The sequence below is a fragment of the Gavia stellata genome, chromosome 17 (genome assembly GCF_030936135.1).
Source record: "Gavia stellata isolate bGavSte3 chromosome 17, bGavSte3.hap2, whole genome shotgun sequence".
NCBI classification, from domain to species: Eukaryota; Metazoa; Chordata; class Aves; order Gaviiformes; family Gaviidae; genus Gavia; species Gavia stellata.
This window is the reverse complement of record NC_082610.1, coordinates 463020-480491: the sequence shown is the minus strand read 5'-3', so window position 1 is coordinate 480491 and position 17472 is coordinate 463020. Positions and strand designations below refer to the sequence as shown.

At 49.0% G+C, this 17472-nt stretch overlaps 1 protein-coding gene across 1 annotated transcript; it reads left to right on the top strand.

The window, feature by feature from the left end:
* The first annotated feature begins 21 nt into the window (after window positions 1–21).
* On the top strand, window positions 22–17351 carry LOC104262928 (inner centromere protein-like). The gene is made up of 20 exons (XM_059826063.1): window positions 22–158; window positions 516–629; window positions 3304–4010; window positions 5146–5197; window positions 5883–5916; window positions 7101–7200; window positions 7936–8026; window positions 9137–9272; window positions 9349–9483; window positions 10050–10061; window positions 10667–10776; window positions 11153–11264; window positions 12556–12663; window positions 13008–13135; window positions 13351–13429; window positions 14350–14457; window positions 14680–14790; window positions 16298–16312; window positions 16434–16590; window positions 17146–17351. The coding sequence occupies exons 1-20, from the start codon at window positions 22–24 to the stop codon at window positions 17349–17351; spliced, it is 2652 nt and encodes an 883-aa protein (XP_059682046.1).
* Window positions 17352–17472: the final 121 nt, after the last annotated feature.

Below are 17472 nucleotides of genomic sequence, written 5' to 3'. Positions count from 1 at the left end.
CTCTGTCTTTCAGGCAGGGCCATGGCGGAGGCCGACGGTCCCACGCAGCTGCTGGAGGTGTGCGGGCGGAGGCTGTCCCGGTTCCTCCGTGACGCCGAGCACAAGCACTTGGCGTGGCTGCGGGAGGTGGAGGAGCAGGGCATGAGGATGCTGGATAGGTAGGGGCCGCCCTCGGGGGGACCTCTCCGTCCCTCGGGGAGCTGGCTGCTCCCAGAGCACTTCAGCCCCTGCGAGCACACGGGCAGGCGTGTTCCCAGCTGCTGGTGGGCCAGCCCTGGCCTGAGGCCTGGTGGGCCTTGGGTTTCACAGCTGAGCGACTGTGATTTGAGGTAGCTGTGCCTTCAGCAGCTGGGTTAGGGCCTTGGTGCCAGGTGGCTGGCACATTTCACTCACGTGTTTCTCACCCAGCACCCATCCTTCTCAATGAGTCAGCCTTATTTTGTGGCTAGGTTGTGGATAATACTGTTTTAGGCAGTGGGGGGAAGCAAACTCTCTCTTCTGCATTTGCTCAACAGCAACTTTGGGGCTGAACCTGAATTAATGCCCAAAACACCATCACAGAGGAGACGTCCCAAGAAAAGGCAGTCCTCCTGCCTGAAAGATGAAAATAAGGAGCCAAATAGAAGGAGGTAGGTGAGTTGTTCATTCTGGCTCTGCCACATGGCCTTTAAGAGTCAAACAAAATAGTAAGTCTTTCCACATACACAAGAAGATAAAATAGCTGCTTTATTTACTGAATTAGCAAATACATTTAAAAGGGCATGTCAAGATCAATCAACATTTTAATTCTTGTGAAAGTTTGGGATAGAGTGGGCTGGTTTCCTTCACTTTTGTTTTTATTGTTCTGGTTAGAAACAACGATTAATAAATATTCTATTTTCTTGTCTGTTTTAATTTGGTTTTTATCTGATTTTGTTTCAGCATGATTTTTGTTGTGAGGTTGCTCCTGGTGTTCACTCCCTAAACCTTTGTGCCAGTGCCAGAGAGAACCTGAGAATGGAACTTGCTGCCAGTGACGTGCAGAAGCAGCATGTCCACAGTCGTTGTTTGAACTGGCAGGCAGAAAGGTTCAAAGGGATTAGCAGTGAAACTGAAGTGGAAATTCCAAGTGACTTGCTTAGAACCAACCATACTTGAGGTTTTTAAAACTAGTCCTAAGCAGACAACAGTTGCCTGCAAACAGATGCCAAGGCAGGATGGTGTAGGGCATGACTTAATTGCACCTGTAGTCAGGGATGGCTGTGATGCTAATTAACTTTCTCGATGCCACTGGTTCGTGGTAGCTGACTGTGTATCTGCTCTCATCTTTTGGTCAGCGTGCAAGGTGGTTAAGGTAACCTTCCCTTCAGAGAAGCGTATGCTGTGAGCTGGGGGTAGGCATGCTGACAGTCGCTGTAGTGTGACCCAAACCTCATCACTGAGCACACAGTAGTAAACTGTTCATGCGTTAAGGCATGTAAGTTTTGATAACCATGGAGAAAACCCCACAGAAGTTAGACAGGAAGGGTTAGAACTAAAAGACTGTCAGAAACCAGACATGGAGGATGGAGAGAACAGCAAGAATAGTAAGGAAGCGTGGGAAGTTAATGCGTGTGTGTGGTGAAGGAGGGCAGGAGAAGAACGTGTTGCAGATCTAAACGGGGAGAGCTCTTAAGACATACTGCTAGCTTTCAGGTAGCGGCTGGATTGCTCCCCTGAAGAAGACAAGTCTTGCGTGTATTTTTACTCATTTAAACTTAGTTTTGAGGAAAATCTGCTGATGCAACAAAACGCCTGGGCAGGCGGTCATTCATCAACAGGAAGTTCATGCTGCAGTTCAGCACGTTGTGCTCCATCCTGCAGGGTCAGGCCATTGTTGTTTTCCTTGGTCTGTTTTTCTCAGTATGTGTGTTAAAACCCATTTCTTACGGTATTGTTAGTTATCCCAATTAGTCTTTTTTGCTACTTCTAGCAAAAAGTCCCTCCTCTTGCTAGAGGTCAGAATGAGGAATTAAGAGAACGAGGCTGGAAGGAGGGCAGAGGGTGTCAACTTGAATACTGGCAGTAGGACCAGTCACTGCTTGCTGGCAGCCTTGCACCAGGGGCTGTAAAACCTTGTTCCTACACCAAAGTGGGTTTTCTTAGCTGCCTTTTCTAGCTGTTGTGCGCTTACACATTAGCTCTCCATTTCGTCTTTGTCTCCGATCCCCATCCTTTATCTGGCTACCTCTGGGTCACTTTGACATCGGAAGCTGCCTTTCTCTGGACAAGCAAAGTTGTCCTTTGGTTTTGGATTTGTCCACCTGATCTCCTTGACTTGCTGATCAAGTGTGTGGCTCCATCCTCTTGTGGCAAGTTACCTAATGGAGCAAAGAGGATTTCACTGCTGAAGTTCCCCAAGCCTCTCTGTAGTTGGTCAAGTTTAACTGAAGCAATAGAGCTAGAGGCAGTTACTGCACCTGATAATTTTTCTCTTAAATAACAGTAATTCAAAGAATTTGCAAGTCCTAACTGTGCAGGTATTTTTTTATTGCCTTCCTCGGGATTATGCTGTCAGGTACCATGTCTGTGGCAGCATTGCTGTGTTTCCCAGCCTGTTCACAAACTCTGCGCTTAGAGCCGTGGATGTTTTCTCAGCACTCGGGTCCCTGCCTCCCCAGTGCTTGGGATGTGTTTTATACTGAGCAGCCTGACAGAGAGCAGCAGAGCCACCTCTTTCTAGCTGGGATCTTGTAGATCTCTAGAAGGCAGTTGATTATGGGCGACTCAATATCTTTGATCCAAAATCCCCCCTGTGTGGATGTCTGTACTTTGCTCAAAGCAAATGGAGTGGAGTTGGCAGTACCAGTATGACTTTACTGTCCCCTGGTGTCAGCTCCGCCTGGGGCTGTGGGTTACTAATTGCAAAGAGAACCAGTGTCCTGGCACCTCAGCTGCTGCAGTTTGTGTCCATATGGTACAACCTTTATTTGTGAGTCAGCCCAGTGTGCCAGGCTGATACCTGGGATGGTTGCAGTATGGCTATATGCCCTGCATTCCTGCCTATGGTATAGAGTGGTAACGTCCAGCAAAAAAAATCTTGCAGGCAGCAGGGAGCGGTAACCAGAGATTTCTAAATTGTTCCCACTAAACCTGCCAGAGTGCATCTGTGAGCTCTCAAGGTTCAGCTCCTGCATTTCACCAGTGATGGGTTGTAAGGGCGAATGGTGGAGGGAGGAAGCCTGCAGGTTCACTTCAAAACTTGTTGTCTGCTTTTTTCCTCTAAAAATCATTTGGGAGCGGGAGACTTCTTCATCGCTTCATTTAGAATTGTTCTTATTTAAGGTTGTCCAGAAGGAGAAGCAGCATCAAGCCAGTGTCTTCCAAGCCAAGTTCCCAAAGGTGCCACAGCAAAGAGCAACCCCAGAACCCTGGCTCTCAGGGGGAAGAGATGTCTGTGCCTGACTCTGCGGCGAGGTCTCAGGCCAGTGTTAAAACCGAGCTCCCAGCACTGACTGGGAAGTGGCCAGCAGAAGGTCCTGTGGCGAAGACGGATAAGATGGATTGTCAGGACTGCCCTCAGGGTGCCGACAGCGGTGATGCAGCCTGTAAGGCTGTTACGGGGGAGCAGTTGCCCAAGGGGGATGCAGCCACTGAGCTGCACAATGTGTCTTCTGTCACTGTGATCCCTGCTGGCCAGACAGCAAGGGAGGGGAAGGAGGCCCCCAAAAGAAAAGCAAGTACCTCCACTCCCAAGGCTGCTAGAAATGGAGGTCCTGCCATGCTCCAAGGAGATCGGTCTCCTCAAGGCCTCAAAAAGGTGCTTTTCCAGGACTCCGACAGCAAAATGACTACAGTGAGATCCAAAACGCGCCGTTGCTCTGGACACCGAAGCTTTGTGGGTGGCCCCCACAAGGGCCGTAGGGCCTCCTTGGCAGAAAAATATTCACTGGCCAGCAAAAGAGAGAGCATGATCCGGAGGTCTATCAGCAGGGCCATTTCAAAGAAGGCAGCGGCGCGAGAATCATCCTCTGCCTCCAGCAGAGTGAGCTGTAAGTTTCTTTCAGTTGTCGAGTGCATTCATTTGGCTAAATCAGCTTCTTGGCTTTGGTCTGCGGAGTAAGCAGCTGTGGAGCTGCTCGCCCATATTAGCTCTGGCTCCTCTCAGTCTCTGTGTCGATAGGCCTTGTGGCTTTCACCATTTGGGGTGCAATCTTCAGGTCCTCCTCTGCGGTCGGACCAAGTCTTGGGCTGTGTTTTGCTGCAGCAGGTGAAGGAAGCATCTGCTGGGGCACAGGCACAGGGATTGGAGGTTGGGTTACACAGGTTGTGGGTGGGCAAAAAGACCAAGAGGGAAAGGGAAAATGTGGTCTGGCTGGTTCTAGCCACGTGTGCAGTTTGGCCGATGAGAAGACTACTGCATTCTGTGAGGAGGGGCTTTACTTTCAGTGTCTTCTGCCAACTCTCAAAAAAATCTGTAGGAACTGAATGTGTTCACCCCCTGAAATTTGGCTGAAATTGGCAGAGGAATTTGATACTTTTTGGGTGAAGATAGAGTGGATGGACTGAGAACCAAATAGCACAGTCATCAGAGGAAACAAGATTCAGAAATCCAGGCTATTCCTGGTAGCATTAAACTCCTCATATCCTCTGTTCCCACTACTCCTGGGAAGGTTTTGCTGTTTGGACTTTCTAAAATCATTGCTTCTGAAGTCATATTGGCTTCTAATAAAGCACTGAGGCCTTTGCTATTTAGTTTTGTCAGCTTTGAGTCACACTGTATCTAGGCATTTGTTATAACACTTTCAGCTAAGTGGTGTTATGGGGGGAATGAAATCAGCCTAAATGCACCAAATCTCTGCATAAAACCATGTAGGGAGGCAGTAGCTGAAGTCAATTGACTGGGAAATGCTATCTCTGACACAGGCAAGAGCATGTTTGTGCAGCTGGAGCAGTCTGCAGGCAGAGGAGCTGCTGCTTCAGTTCTCTGCCTTCCCAGCCTACACCAGTTTGTCAGTGACACTTGAGGGAGGTGGTAGTGCTGGTGTGGAAAGCTGAGATGAGCAGTCGGCGTGTTCCCTGGGAGGAAAGCCTGCACAGGGACCTGAGCTCTACCACGCACACATTGCTGCTGTTGGGAAGCCTCAGAATGAAATCCCCAAGCTAGCTTATGTTTTTCTCCTCCAGGTCAAAGCTCCTTGGAGGTTTTTGTGGAAGAAGATGTGACCAGCAGCATGAGGTGAGGCTACCATGTAAAGCAGGCAGGAGGAAACGACAGAAAACCCTGCAAGGAAGTTATATGGGTCACTTGTATATTACAGATATAGGACTGGTTTTGTAACGGACTGTTTAGGTGATGTTTTCACCTGGGGCTGGTTGATATTTCAAAGTTTGTGCTGTTCAGGCACAGCCCTTCCTTTTCAGAAGTCTGTTCAGAGCACGGTGAGGTTAAGCACTGTGTTAGTGTGGGGTCCAGCCTATGCCATAAGGCCTGAGAGGCTGCCAGCAGTTACTCTGCCTGCTGTTGGCTGGCATCGTGTGAATTATGTCCTGGGATTCCTGGCTGTAACCAGCCTTCAAATGCCTGGTGGTGCTGCAGGTCAGTCAGCTGTGGTATGGCCTGAAAGGTGGGCAGGTAAGACTCAGCCTAAGGCTCACAGGGCTTCCTTTTTACCTGCTACATGGAAGTTCTGCAGAAAAGGACAAAGCCCATCAGTGTGTTGATCAGTACTGCAATGGAATGGTCCATCAGAAGAATTTACAGCTCCACCTCTGTGTGGCCTGGCTGAAACACGTGCCTCTGGATGTACTTAGATTTATCTGCACTTTCCTTGGGGTCCCATATGCTGGCTCCATCATACTTTTATCACCTGTAACTTGCCCTTCAGAGAGTTGAAATAACTAAAATAGCTCTTCTTTCACAGACCTGGACTGGAACTGAATCCTCCAAGTGAAAAGGTAAGTTCTAAGGAACAACTTACAAACTATCTGTCTGGACATCATCTTGGCTGAGTTGATACCTTTTGCTGCTTATTGCCACTGGAAGCAGGGAATGTGGCCAAGGGATCATTCTGTCATGTCCCTTCAAGCTCAGCGAAGGCGCTGCTGAGTTGTACGGTGCTGCCTTTCTAATGCTTAGGCAGCTAGTTAAGCAGCTTGGCTTTCTGGCTCCTGGTGGGCAGAGGCATTTTGTGCCTTGATAAGGCCTCTTCAAGATGGAGTTTTTGGAGGTGCTTGGCCAGGTTCCCAGGAGTCAGCAAGCTTTTGCCTGTCAGCTGGGCATGGTAATTGCCTGTGCGTATTCTTAGCCTGTCTCTGTCGCATGGCTGCTTTGAGCTATAAAAATCAGGAGGGCAGTTCAACTTAATGTGCTTTCCTTGGCTGCTGAGGCTATGTATGCAACAACTAGTGTAAGCCTGCAGTGCTAGCAGGACAGAGAAAAACATCCCTTCCTTTGAGCTGGCAAAAATGTCTTGTGGGGTTGTGCTGCAAACCAGCTGAGGTGAAAATTAGCTGAGCAGAGAGAGGAGTGGGCTCTGCTTCAGAACAGCTCTCTGGTGCTGTTGGGAAGCATCAGTGGCAGCGGGAATGAGCAGGTGGCTCCGCTCCGGATTGTGGTGGTGGTAGCTTAACAGGTAGGGGGAAGCACCGCCTGTGTGCAGGCGGCCTCGTGGCACACTAGGATGCTGTGCTGCAGCAACTTTTTTGTTTGTCCTCGTGTCAATATACCACAGAGGTACCTAAAGTGCGTAGTGAGCTTGTAACCTGAGACACTTTACAGGGACTTGTCTTTCAGGACTGGAATATCTGTAGTTTGAAAATTGGTGTCTCCAGGGTGTGTAGAAGCTGCCTGTTGTTCCCAAGGCACTTTGACTTTGGAGTCCCGGTTCAGTAAAGCTCCTGAGAAGTGCTGGGCAACTGTCCTTCCTGCAGAGGCTGGTGTTTCATGAGCAGACCCCCTGTTACTCAGACGAGCCAGTCAGCACCCATGCAGCACAGCTCTAGCTGAGAGAGAAGCAGACCCTAGCCTAGCAGTTGGATTGCAATTGGGAGTGACTGGCTTTTTCAGGGCGGCAGGCTTCAGGTAGCCTTGTTCTTTGGAGCAACTGTACTAAGAGAATGCTTGTTTCCTTTTCCTGCAGACTCCTGAAGACATCCTCACTTCAAGCAAAAGTATAAAAGCTGCCAGCCCTCCTGCACAGCACTTATCTCCTCCTCAGCAGCAGGCAGCAAACAATGAAGGTAACTTTGAGTTGGTCTTACTTTTCTTGCATGATGCCCCAAAGACATGCAGGCCAGGGAGTCAACACAAGGGTTTGTGGAAAATCTGGGACTTGTGTTGAAACAAAACCACCTCTGACCAGTTGAGGTAATTTTTCAGGTAAACTTTTGATCTCCTGAAGAGGTGAGACACGCAGTTGGATAAGCAAGGACATCTTGTAAATGTGTCCAAGCCTTGAAACAAATGCTGTCCTGTCCAGCCTCAAGCTATATAATGAGTAAGTGGGGACACTTTGAAAGGAGACTGCTCTTAGGCCTAGAACCTTCCACATAATGTAATGCTCTGTTAAAGCGCCTTAACATCCCTTTCCTCTGGATTTGCATTATGTGAGGATTTACAGGTCCCGTTTATTTACTGTGCCTCAAAGCAAGGAGAGGAAGGGATTTTTGTTTATCCCCTGTGGGAACTGTGGGATCTGATAAGCAGCTGAGGCTGGAGTGGAGGGAAGAGTAGCTGGAGGCCTTTTGGTGGGACAGGTTGTGCCTGTTCAGAAGGGTCTGTACAGGATGCGTAACGTACTACAGCATACTTCACAGCGTATGTATACAACAGTGATATTCCAGGTAGCCATCCAGGCTTCTGGTTTCTCAGTTTGGTTACGTGCCACGGGGTTCTGAGCGCTCGAGAGCTGGAGACAAGAATCGGAGCCCTGCAGGGCGCCTTGCACATGGTGCTAACTACAGGTTTCTTCACAGGAAGCTGTGTAAATCCAAACGGTGAAAGCCAGAACAAGAACCAGGAACAACCCCACTGTGCCACCTCTCAGGAGAATCCCTCACGCATCTGGTAAGAGACATTTGCAAGGAGGAGGAATGAGCCAGGTGTCTGGAAGGACTTGGACCGTGCCTTTTAAGTAATTTGTTTACAAAGCTTTGGGTGTGTTTCCCTATCTTTCCCCCCTGCTTCCAGTGTAGTTTTGAAGTCGTCTTTGGCCAAATCTTGTCTCCTGGGAGTTCCTTGTGACTTCTTGATTCTTGTTTGGGTCTGGGACCCACGTCTAGCTTGGGAAGCAGACACATGAGTTCATGCCCAAACCAGCAGAGGTGACTAAGATAGCATGGTTAACTCACAGCTGAGATGTGATTCTGAGTGGCTCATAAAGGGGTGGTGCAGGAGTAGTTTCCGAAGGCAATGCAAGTAGGTGACTGACCTATTTATTTTTATCTTATGCAAGTGTCTGGAATACCTGACTTGTTTTCTCACTGCTTGTATTACTGGTGTTTCACGTGAGATTTCAGCTGCTTTTAGCTTTGCCCTCAGTCTCCTGTCCTGGATTTTCTGGGGTGAATTTGCTGTGGGTAGTGGATGGGAGGGGGAATAACAGTAACCTCTGTTCTCACGTGGATGCTTAGCACCATGTGACAGGTCAGGATCTGCAGCCTTCCTTGGGGCTGCTGCTGGATTGGGCCCTGGTTGTGCAGTGAAGCAGTCCCCCCCTGTTTTTCCCTGGAATTAGGGGATGCAAGTGAAGTCACTTCTGACACAGGTAAATCTGTGAGCATCCGAAATACTTATAAAGCACCTGAAATGCTGCCAGTGAGGTGAGCTGGGCTGGGTGGTTGCAAACACACAGGGGTTGTCTGTCTTGCGCTGTTAATAGCAGATAGAACAAAGACTTCTTGCTCACTGGGACTCAAAGTGGAGAATGAGAGTGAGTGTGATGTACATTACTGCTGTGGAACTTGAGTGTTCCCCTACCAAGTGGTCGCCTGCCTTTCCTGTCCTCATTCACGACTGCGTGGTGCGCCTGCCACAGGGCCGACTGCGTTCATAGGAGGCCCGTGTCCTCTGGTGGCAGCGAGCAGGCAGAGGGAAGTGTGTAACAGCAAGTAAATGCTTCTGGCAAGATTGGGGAGCGTGACGGTCACCTAACGTGCCTCTTGCTAATGCCATCAGGACGAGAAGCTATAAACAAGCAATGGATGTTATATGGAATGGGCAGCAGCCAGTGGGTCATACCCTTTCCCCTTTGGATGACAAGTACAAGAATTCAGCAAACCAGACTCCACCTTCTTCCTCTCCAGCTAGCAAAGTGAGTGGGTGCCCTGGCCCTTCTTTGCCTCCCTTTCCCTGCCAGGTACTGATTTCCCTCCATCTTCTCCTCTTAGGTTGTTAGACCATTGAAAAACTTCCTGCAGGCTGTGCAGCGAAACCAGCTGCTCGCAAGCCCAGGGCCCACAGGACGTGGGGGTGTCATAAAGAACTTCATCAAGCGCAATACTCCCACCCGACCTGATCTTAAGGTGCGTCAGAGTCCCACCTTCCCTCGCAGGGCTGGAAGAGGGGATCAAGTTTCGGGGAGTGGCAGGAGGGACTGTTTGCTTAGAAAAGCATAAACTTATTCCTAGCTCTGTCTGCTGCCATTGATCAGTGCAGGTCCTCGTAGCAAACTGGCCTTACAATTCTACTGCACCCTCACCAGGGGAGGGAAACTGGTTGCTGTTGCCTTGCATAGTCTGTCCACACACACTGTTATTGGCTGGGGGTCTTTAGCACCAATCCTCAAACCTTTCCCATATATGCAGAGGAATCTCAGTTCCTCTACCTGTAGTCAGCAGAAACATTTTATATTCTGGGACTGTTGAACCATAGGAAAGTGGGAAGCTATTTTTTTGCAGTGGAGATCTGCCCTTGTCTTGCATCATTAGCTGCTGCAGGGCTGAAAGACACAGGCAGAGTGGGTCAGGCAGTGGGTTCCCTGCCACATACTGGTAAGGAATTGCAGCTAAGAACGGGGTTGGTGTGCTATGAAGGGGGTTGTAGTGTTACTTCCAGACCCTTAATCATTTTCTGTGTCTCTTCTCTACAGGGAGACTTTGTTGTAAGTAATGACACCCTTAACCATGGGGGCTGGAAGATTATAACGGCTGTGCTTCTTTGCCTCACGGGCACCGACAGCTCTTTCCCCACACACTGGCATCTGTGCAGCTCTGTCCAAATAATTAAACTGGCCACACCAGCGGTGAGGTGGCAGGATCTCTTTGCAGGTGTGTTCTGCTGGGGCTGGGAACTGCTACGAAACCTTCTGGCTTCTAAGCAAGACTACTTGCACTGTGCTCCTTCTCCCACATTCTCCCAGCTGCTGGTGTCGGTAACACCGTCCCAGGCAAGGAGCGATTTCTACAGGTGGTCAGCTACAGCAGGAGTGTGCTGTTCCTTGCCTAAACATCTTCTCAGTCCTTCAGCTGTAGAGGTGTTTCCCTCCTATACCCATGATTCTTCTGCTCTTATTAGTTGAATAGGCACTGTTGCCAAACCTGCATTGTTTCTTCCCTACTATTCACTTCCCATCCCTGTGTGTGGGTGAATATGACTCTGACTTCTTTGTTTAGCAGGCTGCCTAGCCTCTAGCTGCCTGTGCACAAGCAGCCTGAGGGTAGAAACAGGCCCCAGCAATTGGTACAGTCTGAACTCATCTCCCTTCAGGAGAAGGAGCGGCAGAGACTGGAGAGCCTCAGGAAGAAGCAGGAGGCTGAGGAACAGAGGAAAAAGAAAGTGGAGGAAGAGAAGAGACGTCGGCAGGCAGAAATGAAGCAGTGAGTTGGGTCCATTACCTCCTGCTCCTTCCCTGGTTCAGCACAGAATTGCCGTGGAGCCCTTCCCTGCCAGGCAGACAGCACTGCTGTACCATGCTTTGTGCCTCCCACTTGGAAGGAGCATTTGGCAAGTGATGCTGCCTGGGCACCGTGAGCACTGCTGTTCGTGGCTCACTGCAGTAAGGACTGCATTGGTGCAAAGCACCTGCTAATGTCTGAACTTAATCCACAAGCGAGCTGAGGCTAAGCTCAGCCAAAGCAAGTTGAGCAAAATAACTGTTTTCCCCAATTACTGTGGCAAGTCCCTGTTCCCCCATCATCCTCTGTGCTAGAGCAGACAAAGCTAACAAGCCCCTCTTGCACACATACTGCTCAGGAAGAGGGAAGAGCGTCTGAGGAAGGCACTGCAGGCTCGGGAGCGGGTGGAACAAATGGAAGAAGAGAAGAAAAAGCGGATGGAACAGAAGATTTTACAGAATGATGAGAAGGTAAGAAGGCTGACCAAGCTTTGGACCACTTAGTACAGTGACATTATCTCGGTGAGCTGTGAGACCAAGAGGGTGCAAACAGGCCACTGGCATGATACGCGCAAGCACAGGATTGCTGCCGATGGTGACTAATCAGGTGGTGGGTAAGTCTGCATCAGAGACACTGAAATTCTCTGCCTAACAAGAGGAGGCTTTTGTTCTCTGTACCTCTGCGGTGGTTCTAAACATTCCTGTTCTGACATGCAGTGCTTATGGCGCTCTGCGTTCAAGGAATGTGGCAGCAGCCCTTGACTGTCGTGTGAACAGGCCCTGCAGATGAGACAGCCTTACTCAGCTTCCAGTGCACTCAGCGAGCTGTTTGCAGAAAAGGTTACAGACAGCAAAGCCACGGTACTTGCAGGGGGTTGCAAAAGTGTGGTGGGAAAGAATAGCTACCAAGCATGCAAGGGATGCTCATGACTAGTAGACTTGGCCATGTGTGTATTTGTATCGTGTTTGGTTTTTTAAAGCCTTGTCTGGCCCGCTTTTGAGGACAGGTGGAAGATGAAGAGCATGCTAGGGTGGGCTGTTGATGGCTGCATGCAGACAGTGTTGCTGCTTTTGTACAACCATGCAGGTTCTGCGGGGTTGAGGGAGGGTGTGCCTGACTGACCCGGAGCCCTAGCAGCTTTTGGGAGAAGGATGGTTGCTCACTTTGGGCGTTGGACTAAAGTGACCTTTGGAAAGGGTCAGCCTTAGAAAACAAAGGAATTGTGCTCCTTTCAGCCTTTCCCAAAACCTAAGCTGCCGAAAGTACACCCAGCCCTGCCTAGTCTGCTGCTGTGGACATGCTAGCGCATTTACTGGGACAGACAGCTCAGGTGAGGGAAGCGTGCCTCCGGGGCTCAGTCAGCTTTCACAGCCCCAGTTCATACTGCAGTTCAGTTAGTCGACAGCAGCACTGCAGGCAAGGCGGAAACCAGGTGCTAGATCGCCTTGTTCTGCAGAGAATCACTTACAAGATGGAAGCATGTATTTTTGGGGTTGTGTAATGGTCTCTGTGCTCCTTTCTCCTGTCACTTCAAGCGATGGGTGTCTCTTTACATGGCCTGTAGTAAGCAGTGGACTTGCTGCACGAGGTTGGTGCTAAATCCAATGCAGATGTGACGTGTTGGATTCTTAGCCTCATTAGGACCTGGAATATCCCAGGCTTCAGGCTTCAGACTTCAGAAGCAGCCCTCATCCTCCATTTGGACAAGGCTGTGAGGTGTGTCCTCAGGGGCAGTGGAGCAGACGTGTGTGGCTTTCTCAGGTGCGCTCCTCGCAAGTGCGGGAAGAGAAAGTGGCAGAGGAGCGGAGCAAGAAAAAGCTGTCAAAGAAGCATGGGGAAGCTGATGCACGGAAGCAGAAGGCGCTGAGGGTGGTAAGAGCAACTCTAGGTCCCTCCTCCCTAAAAAGGAAAGGAGTAGCAGGGAACCTGTGCACTGTTCTGACTGGTGGGGCAGGGAAAGGTTACTGCCTCTCCTGCTGCAGGGATTTTGGGGTCCATGCTGCCAGATTTCTGCCTAGACAGTTGATGTTGGGTTTGAACACAAGGGTACCTGTGGGGACAGAAGGGAGAGACCACCTAACTGCTAGGCAGGCCATGGAAGCTAAGAATGGGATATAACAAGCACAGGTTGTCTCAAAGCATTCGCTTCATATCCTCCCATCTCTTACCACATGAGCTGGAGGGTTACAAGCGTTTTCTTTTTTCTTCAGGAGGAAGATGAATTTGATCAGCAAGAACCACTGCAGAAAAGGAGAGAGGATGAAGTAAAAGAAAAAGGAAAGAAAGTCTTGGAACTGAAAAATCTTGTAGAGCAGCAACAGGTGGAACAAGTGAAGGAGAGGTATTAGCTTCTTTCTGTCCTGGAGGAGGGGACTTGGCAACAAGCATGGTGAAGCAGTAAATATAAATAGTATTGCTGAAATTGGGAGACTAGTGCGAGTGTCAGGCTGTCCCAAAGGTTTGGGGGTACTGAAGCATGAGGCTGTAAGAATGCTTGTGGGAGGGTGGGCAGACATGCTTCCCTCTACAGCTAAATTATAGGGTTTTTTTCCCCAGGGATCACAAACAGCGAGGGAAGGAGAAGGCCCCCCAACCACAGCTGGAGTCAGCAGTGTTTACTGAAAAAAACATAAAGGTGGGGAGTTCAAGTGGTCTTGGTACAACTCTGTGTATCCTATGCCTCACTAGCTTACAACAGACTTATTTTAAGATCAGACTTGTTTTCCAAGTGCTGTGTTACTGTTTAAGGTTTTAAGATTTGCTATTATGTTATTTAGAGGAACAAATACAGTAAAACCAATGAGCCAAACATGTTGTTGTAAGGAGTGGGGTTTGTGCAAGAATAAGCCAAGTCTGTTGATAAAGTTGGGGTTGACTGTTTTCTTGTTAACAGGTGAGCCTTCTCAGCCCCATCACAAGATGGATGACAGCCATACAATGGCACTTTGAAGAACACCTCCAAATGGCATTCACTGATACTTAAATGAATATGGAAATTAGTAAGAGGTTTATTTTTTTCCCTACTACATTCACTCACTGTATTTGGAGGATGTGATTCCCATAACAAACTTCAGGTATCATATGGCTTCATGTAACATCATTTGCATTTATACAAAGAATGTTATGGCTTAAAGTCGAGGTTGTTTGTCTCAAAATGACAGTAACATTTTTTCCACTCTCTTTCTACTCTTAACATTATTCTTTCTTCTGCCTTCTTCATTAGTAAAAAATCAAACCCCTAATGCTGCTAAATTCCTCCTTATGTATTTGTTCTTGCTGCTCTTACTCACTAGGTCCATGACATTCAAACTCCTATTAGTGCTATACAATTGTAATGAAGGTCTAAATTCTTCATGTGTTGCCAGCAACTGGGCTGGAGTGAGCCACAGCAAAGCTCTTCCAGAGGAGAGAAGCTGAATACAATTCGAAGTGCTTGCAGCTCTTGCCCTCCTGTTAGCTCTTCCCTACTGAGTAGCGCAGGAGAAGAAACTCCTGGGTAAAGCGGTTTGCGATGTAAAGGAGTTTAAGCAGTGAAAATTGTTTTCTCTATATTAGGAGGAAGAGAGCCCAAAAGTGCTGCACCAGCAGCCTGGGCAGGAGAAGAGGGCCAAGCAACCAGAATCTGTTGCCATGTTTTCTAATACCTGGCTCAAAGTGGTAAAGGTGAGCGTGCGCTCTAGAGACCTGTTGATCTGGATCTGAGGAAAGACAGGAGTTGCTTTATCTTTGAGTCTTGGGTTTGTTTTTTTCTGCAGAAGATGCCACACCAGGACTGAGGATTTTTTTTTTGCAAGGGCCCTGGAAAATATGGCTCGGTTCCAGAGATAGTCTGGTTGTTTTGCTTGGGTGAACGTAAATGAAGAATTAATTCTTGTGTCTTAACAGGAGGAAGATGGTCTGCAGAAGCCCCAGCAGCAGCTGGGAGAGGAGAAAAAAATCAAGCAACCAGAAGCATTGACTGCTGCCTCTGGCATATGGCTGGGCAAAACTGTAAAGGTGAGTCCTGGTTCCAGCAGAGCCCTCAAATAAAACGAGCCTGTGGTGTCTAATTGGCTCCTGTGGGTTGGAGCCGGCCTGCAGATTTATTATCCGTCAGTGATGGAGCAGGAAATGAAGTCCCCAGTGTGGGCTGTTGGGGTTTAACAGGCATCTGTGCAGAGGATGGGCATGTCTTGGGCGCTTGGCCGAGAGCTCGGCACAGCGGGAAGCTGAAGCAAAACCGAGTTTTCTCTTGGAAAAGATGCTGGAAATGGCCACAGGATGGCAGCACGTCATGAGGCGTCAGCTTAGCCTGCAGCGCTTGAGCGGCTCCAGAGAACCCTGATGCCGGTCTGTCGGTGGAATCTGGCTGTTGGTCTCCAGAAGCCTGTCTGATTTGGAGCTGCTTAGACCTGATAACTGGAGGGGTGGAGAAGAAACTGCTCAGAGTCAAACAGACCTGGGTACTGCCTCTGCCGGTAAACTCTCTTGTCCTGGGGCTGACTGGCTCCTCTTCTTCCTGCTCGACTTCTCCATGCTGTGACTCATGTCAGAGCTCCAGAGAATGAAAACCAGATCTGCCATGAAAAATGTGAAAGGGTTTGAGCGGTGGAGCTGTATGTGCAAAAGTCAATTGCTTATACATACATGGTATGTTCTTCTAAGGCTTTTCTACAAGAAACAGGAGGGGAAAAGAGTTAAAAGTAGTTACCAAGTCACTGAGCACAGTGACAGTTTTTGTATTTGTACAGATGTGTGTATGCTTCTGCATTCCCGTAATGCAAAGAGTCCTGCAGAATTAGGCTTGCCTTCCTGGTTTACTCTCTGGTGAGCACCTCTAGGTACTCTGGCACTGCATGCAACTGTCAGGTCTTCCAGTCGTCCCTGTTCCTTGCCACAAAGCCAGGAAGTGTCGCCAAGCTTTGGCTTGTGCTGTTCTGACCTGCAGCTTCAATGTGAAACGGAGCCCTGGCTTCTTCCTGGCCGGGTACTGGCAGGCTCTTCCTGGCAGCTTGTAAGCTGCAAGGTAGGCAAGCGGCTGTTTCAGCTCTGTGGTTTGCAGTCTCTGCTGCAGTACACAGTCCTGTGCTACAGCTTGGCTTTCAGCAGGCCACGGTTTCAAAGCAAAGTTCAGTAAAAAAAAAAAGCAGAAAGATTTTAAGCACTTCTGGGTTTTACTGAAAATCTCAGCCCAAGTTACCTGTCAAGTAGGAATATTATAGGTGTTCCAGTTAACGTGTAGATCAAAGGCTTCCCATACACAGGTAGGTGACCTTTTTGGCTCTTCTGTTTTTTGAACTAGGGATGAAAATGAGTGTGAATGATGTATCTGCTCTAGAAAGTCAGCTGTCAGCTCTTGTTTCTGGCTACCTTCCCTTTACAGAGAAGTTCCTCGCCCAGCATGTGGCATTGGGAACTCACCTCAACTCTTATGCTCAGCGTGAGGGTACCGCCTAGATGCCTGAAGAGCGTCTCGCTGTGGGATCTAAGCTGGGACCGTAGCACAGTCTGTTCGTCTTGCTAGTGCCAGAGCTTCGAGGTGCCTGCGAAGGGTCGGCCTGCATGGGTCTGGTAGTCAGCCTGCCCTGGCAAGGCAAGCTCTCCTGCCGGAGTGGAAGCTCTGCTTCCTGCTCTAATCAGTGCTGTCTCTGTGGTTTCAGAAATCTATCTCCACGTCCTACTTGGGGCCCCTGAAGGGCACAAAGGAATCGAGATCCCCAGAGGTAAACGAAAATAACTACGGGATGGATCTGAACAGTGATGACTCCACAGATGATGAGAATGAACCTCGGAAGCCTGTCCCTGCCTGGGCTGATGGTAGGTGCCAAGTTTGGTTCGGCTTCATTTAATTCCTTCCCTGGGAAGCTGGAGCTTTCCAGGTCCACTTGGTGCAATCTCAGCTTCCCCAAAGTGCAGTCCCGGAGCGTGTGAGACTTCAGCAGTGCTGGCAGCCGCTGGCTCTGCGTGGTGAGGGGGGCTGGAGCTGCCTTCTTGCAAGTGCTGTTGTGTTGAGGTTAGACCCCAGGCCTCTGTGCACGTGTTTGGATCCAAGGGTGCAGGAAGAGCGGTGGGGGCTCACTAGTAACGAGGCAGCCCGCCCTCCTGAGGGAAGGCAGGGTGTGGTGGGTTTGGGATATGTCTAGTGTGCTGAGTAACTTTAAAAAAGTGCTGCTGGCAACCTGAAGATGGGTGTGGGGTTCAAAGCTTTGCAATGAGCAGGAAAACTGCTCACCCTCGCTGTACAGGTAATAGTTTTTGTGGCGTGGAAGAAGAGTAACTGTCCTGCAGGCTCTAGGGGAAAGGGTGCCTTAAGCAGAGCACTGAAAACTTATTTATGATGAGTTTGCTTCTCTGATACGGTTGTTTCCATAGGGTTTCAGCTTAATCAAGCTGTTTTACACCAATACTATCACCCAGTGAATGTTGACCAAGTCTTTGGGCTAATTCCAAGCCCTAAGCTGGAGGATATTTTTGGCAAGAGCAAGCCTCGCTACTTCAAGCGCACCAGCTCAGCAGTTTGGCAATCCCCGCCTGGAACCAAATCTACCTGTGGCCCATCTTGCAACTTCAAAAACTGAAAACACACAGAAATGTGTTTTATGACAATATGGTGTATCAGTTTGTTTTCTTAGCATGCAGCATATTTACAATTTTAAGCCTTTTTTGTACAAAAATAAAAATACTGAATAAAATCCTGTT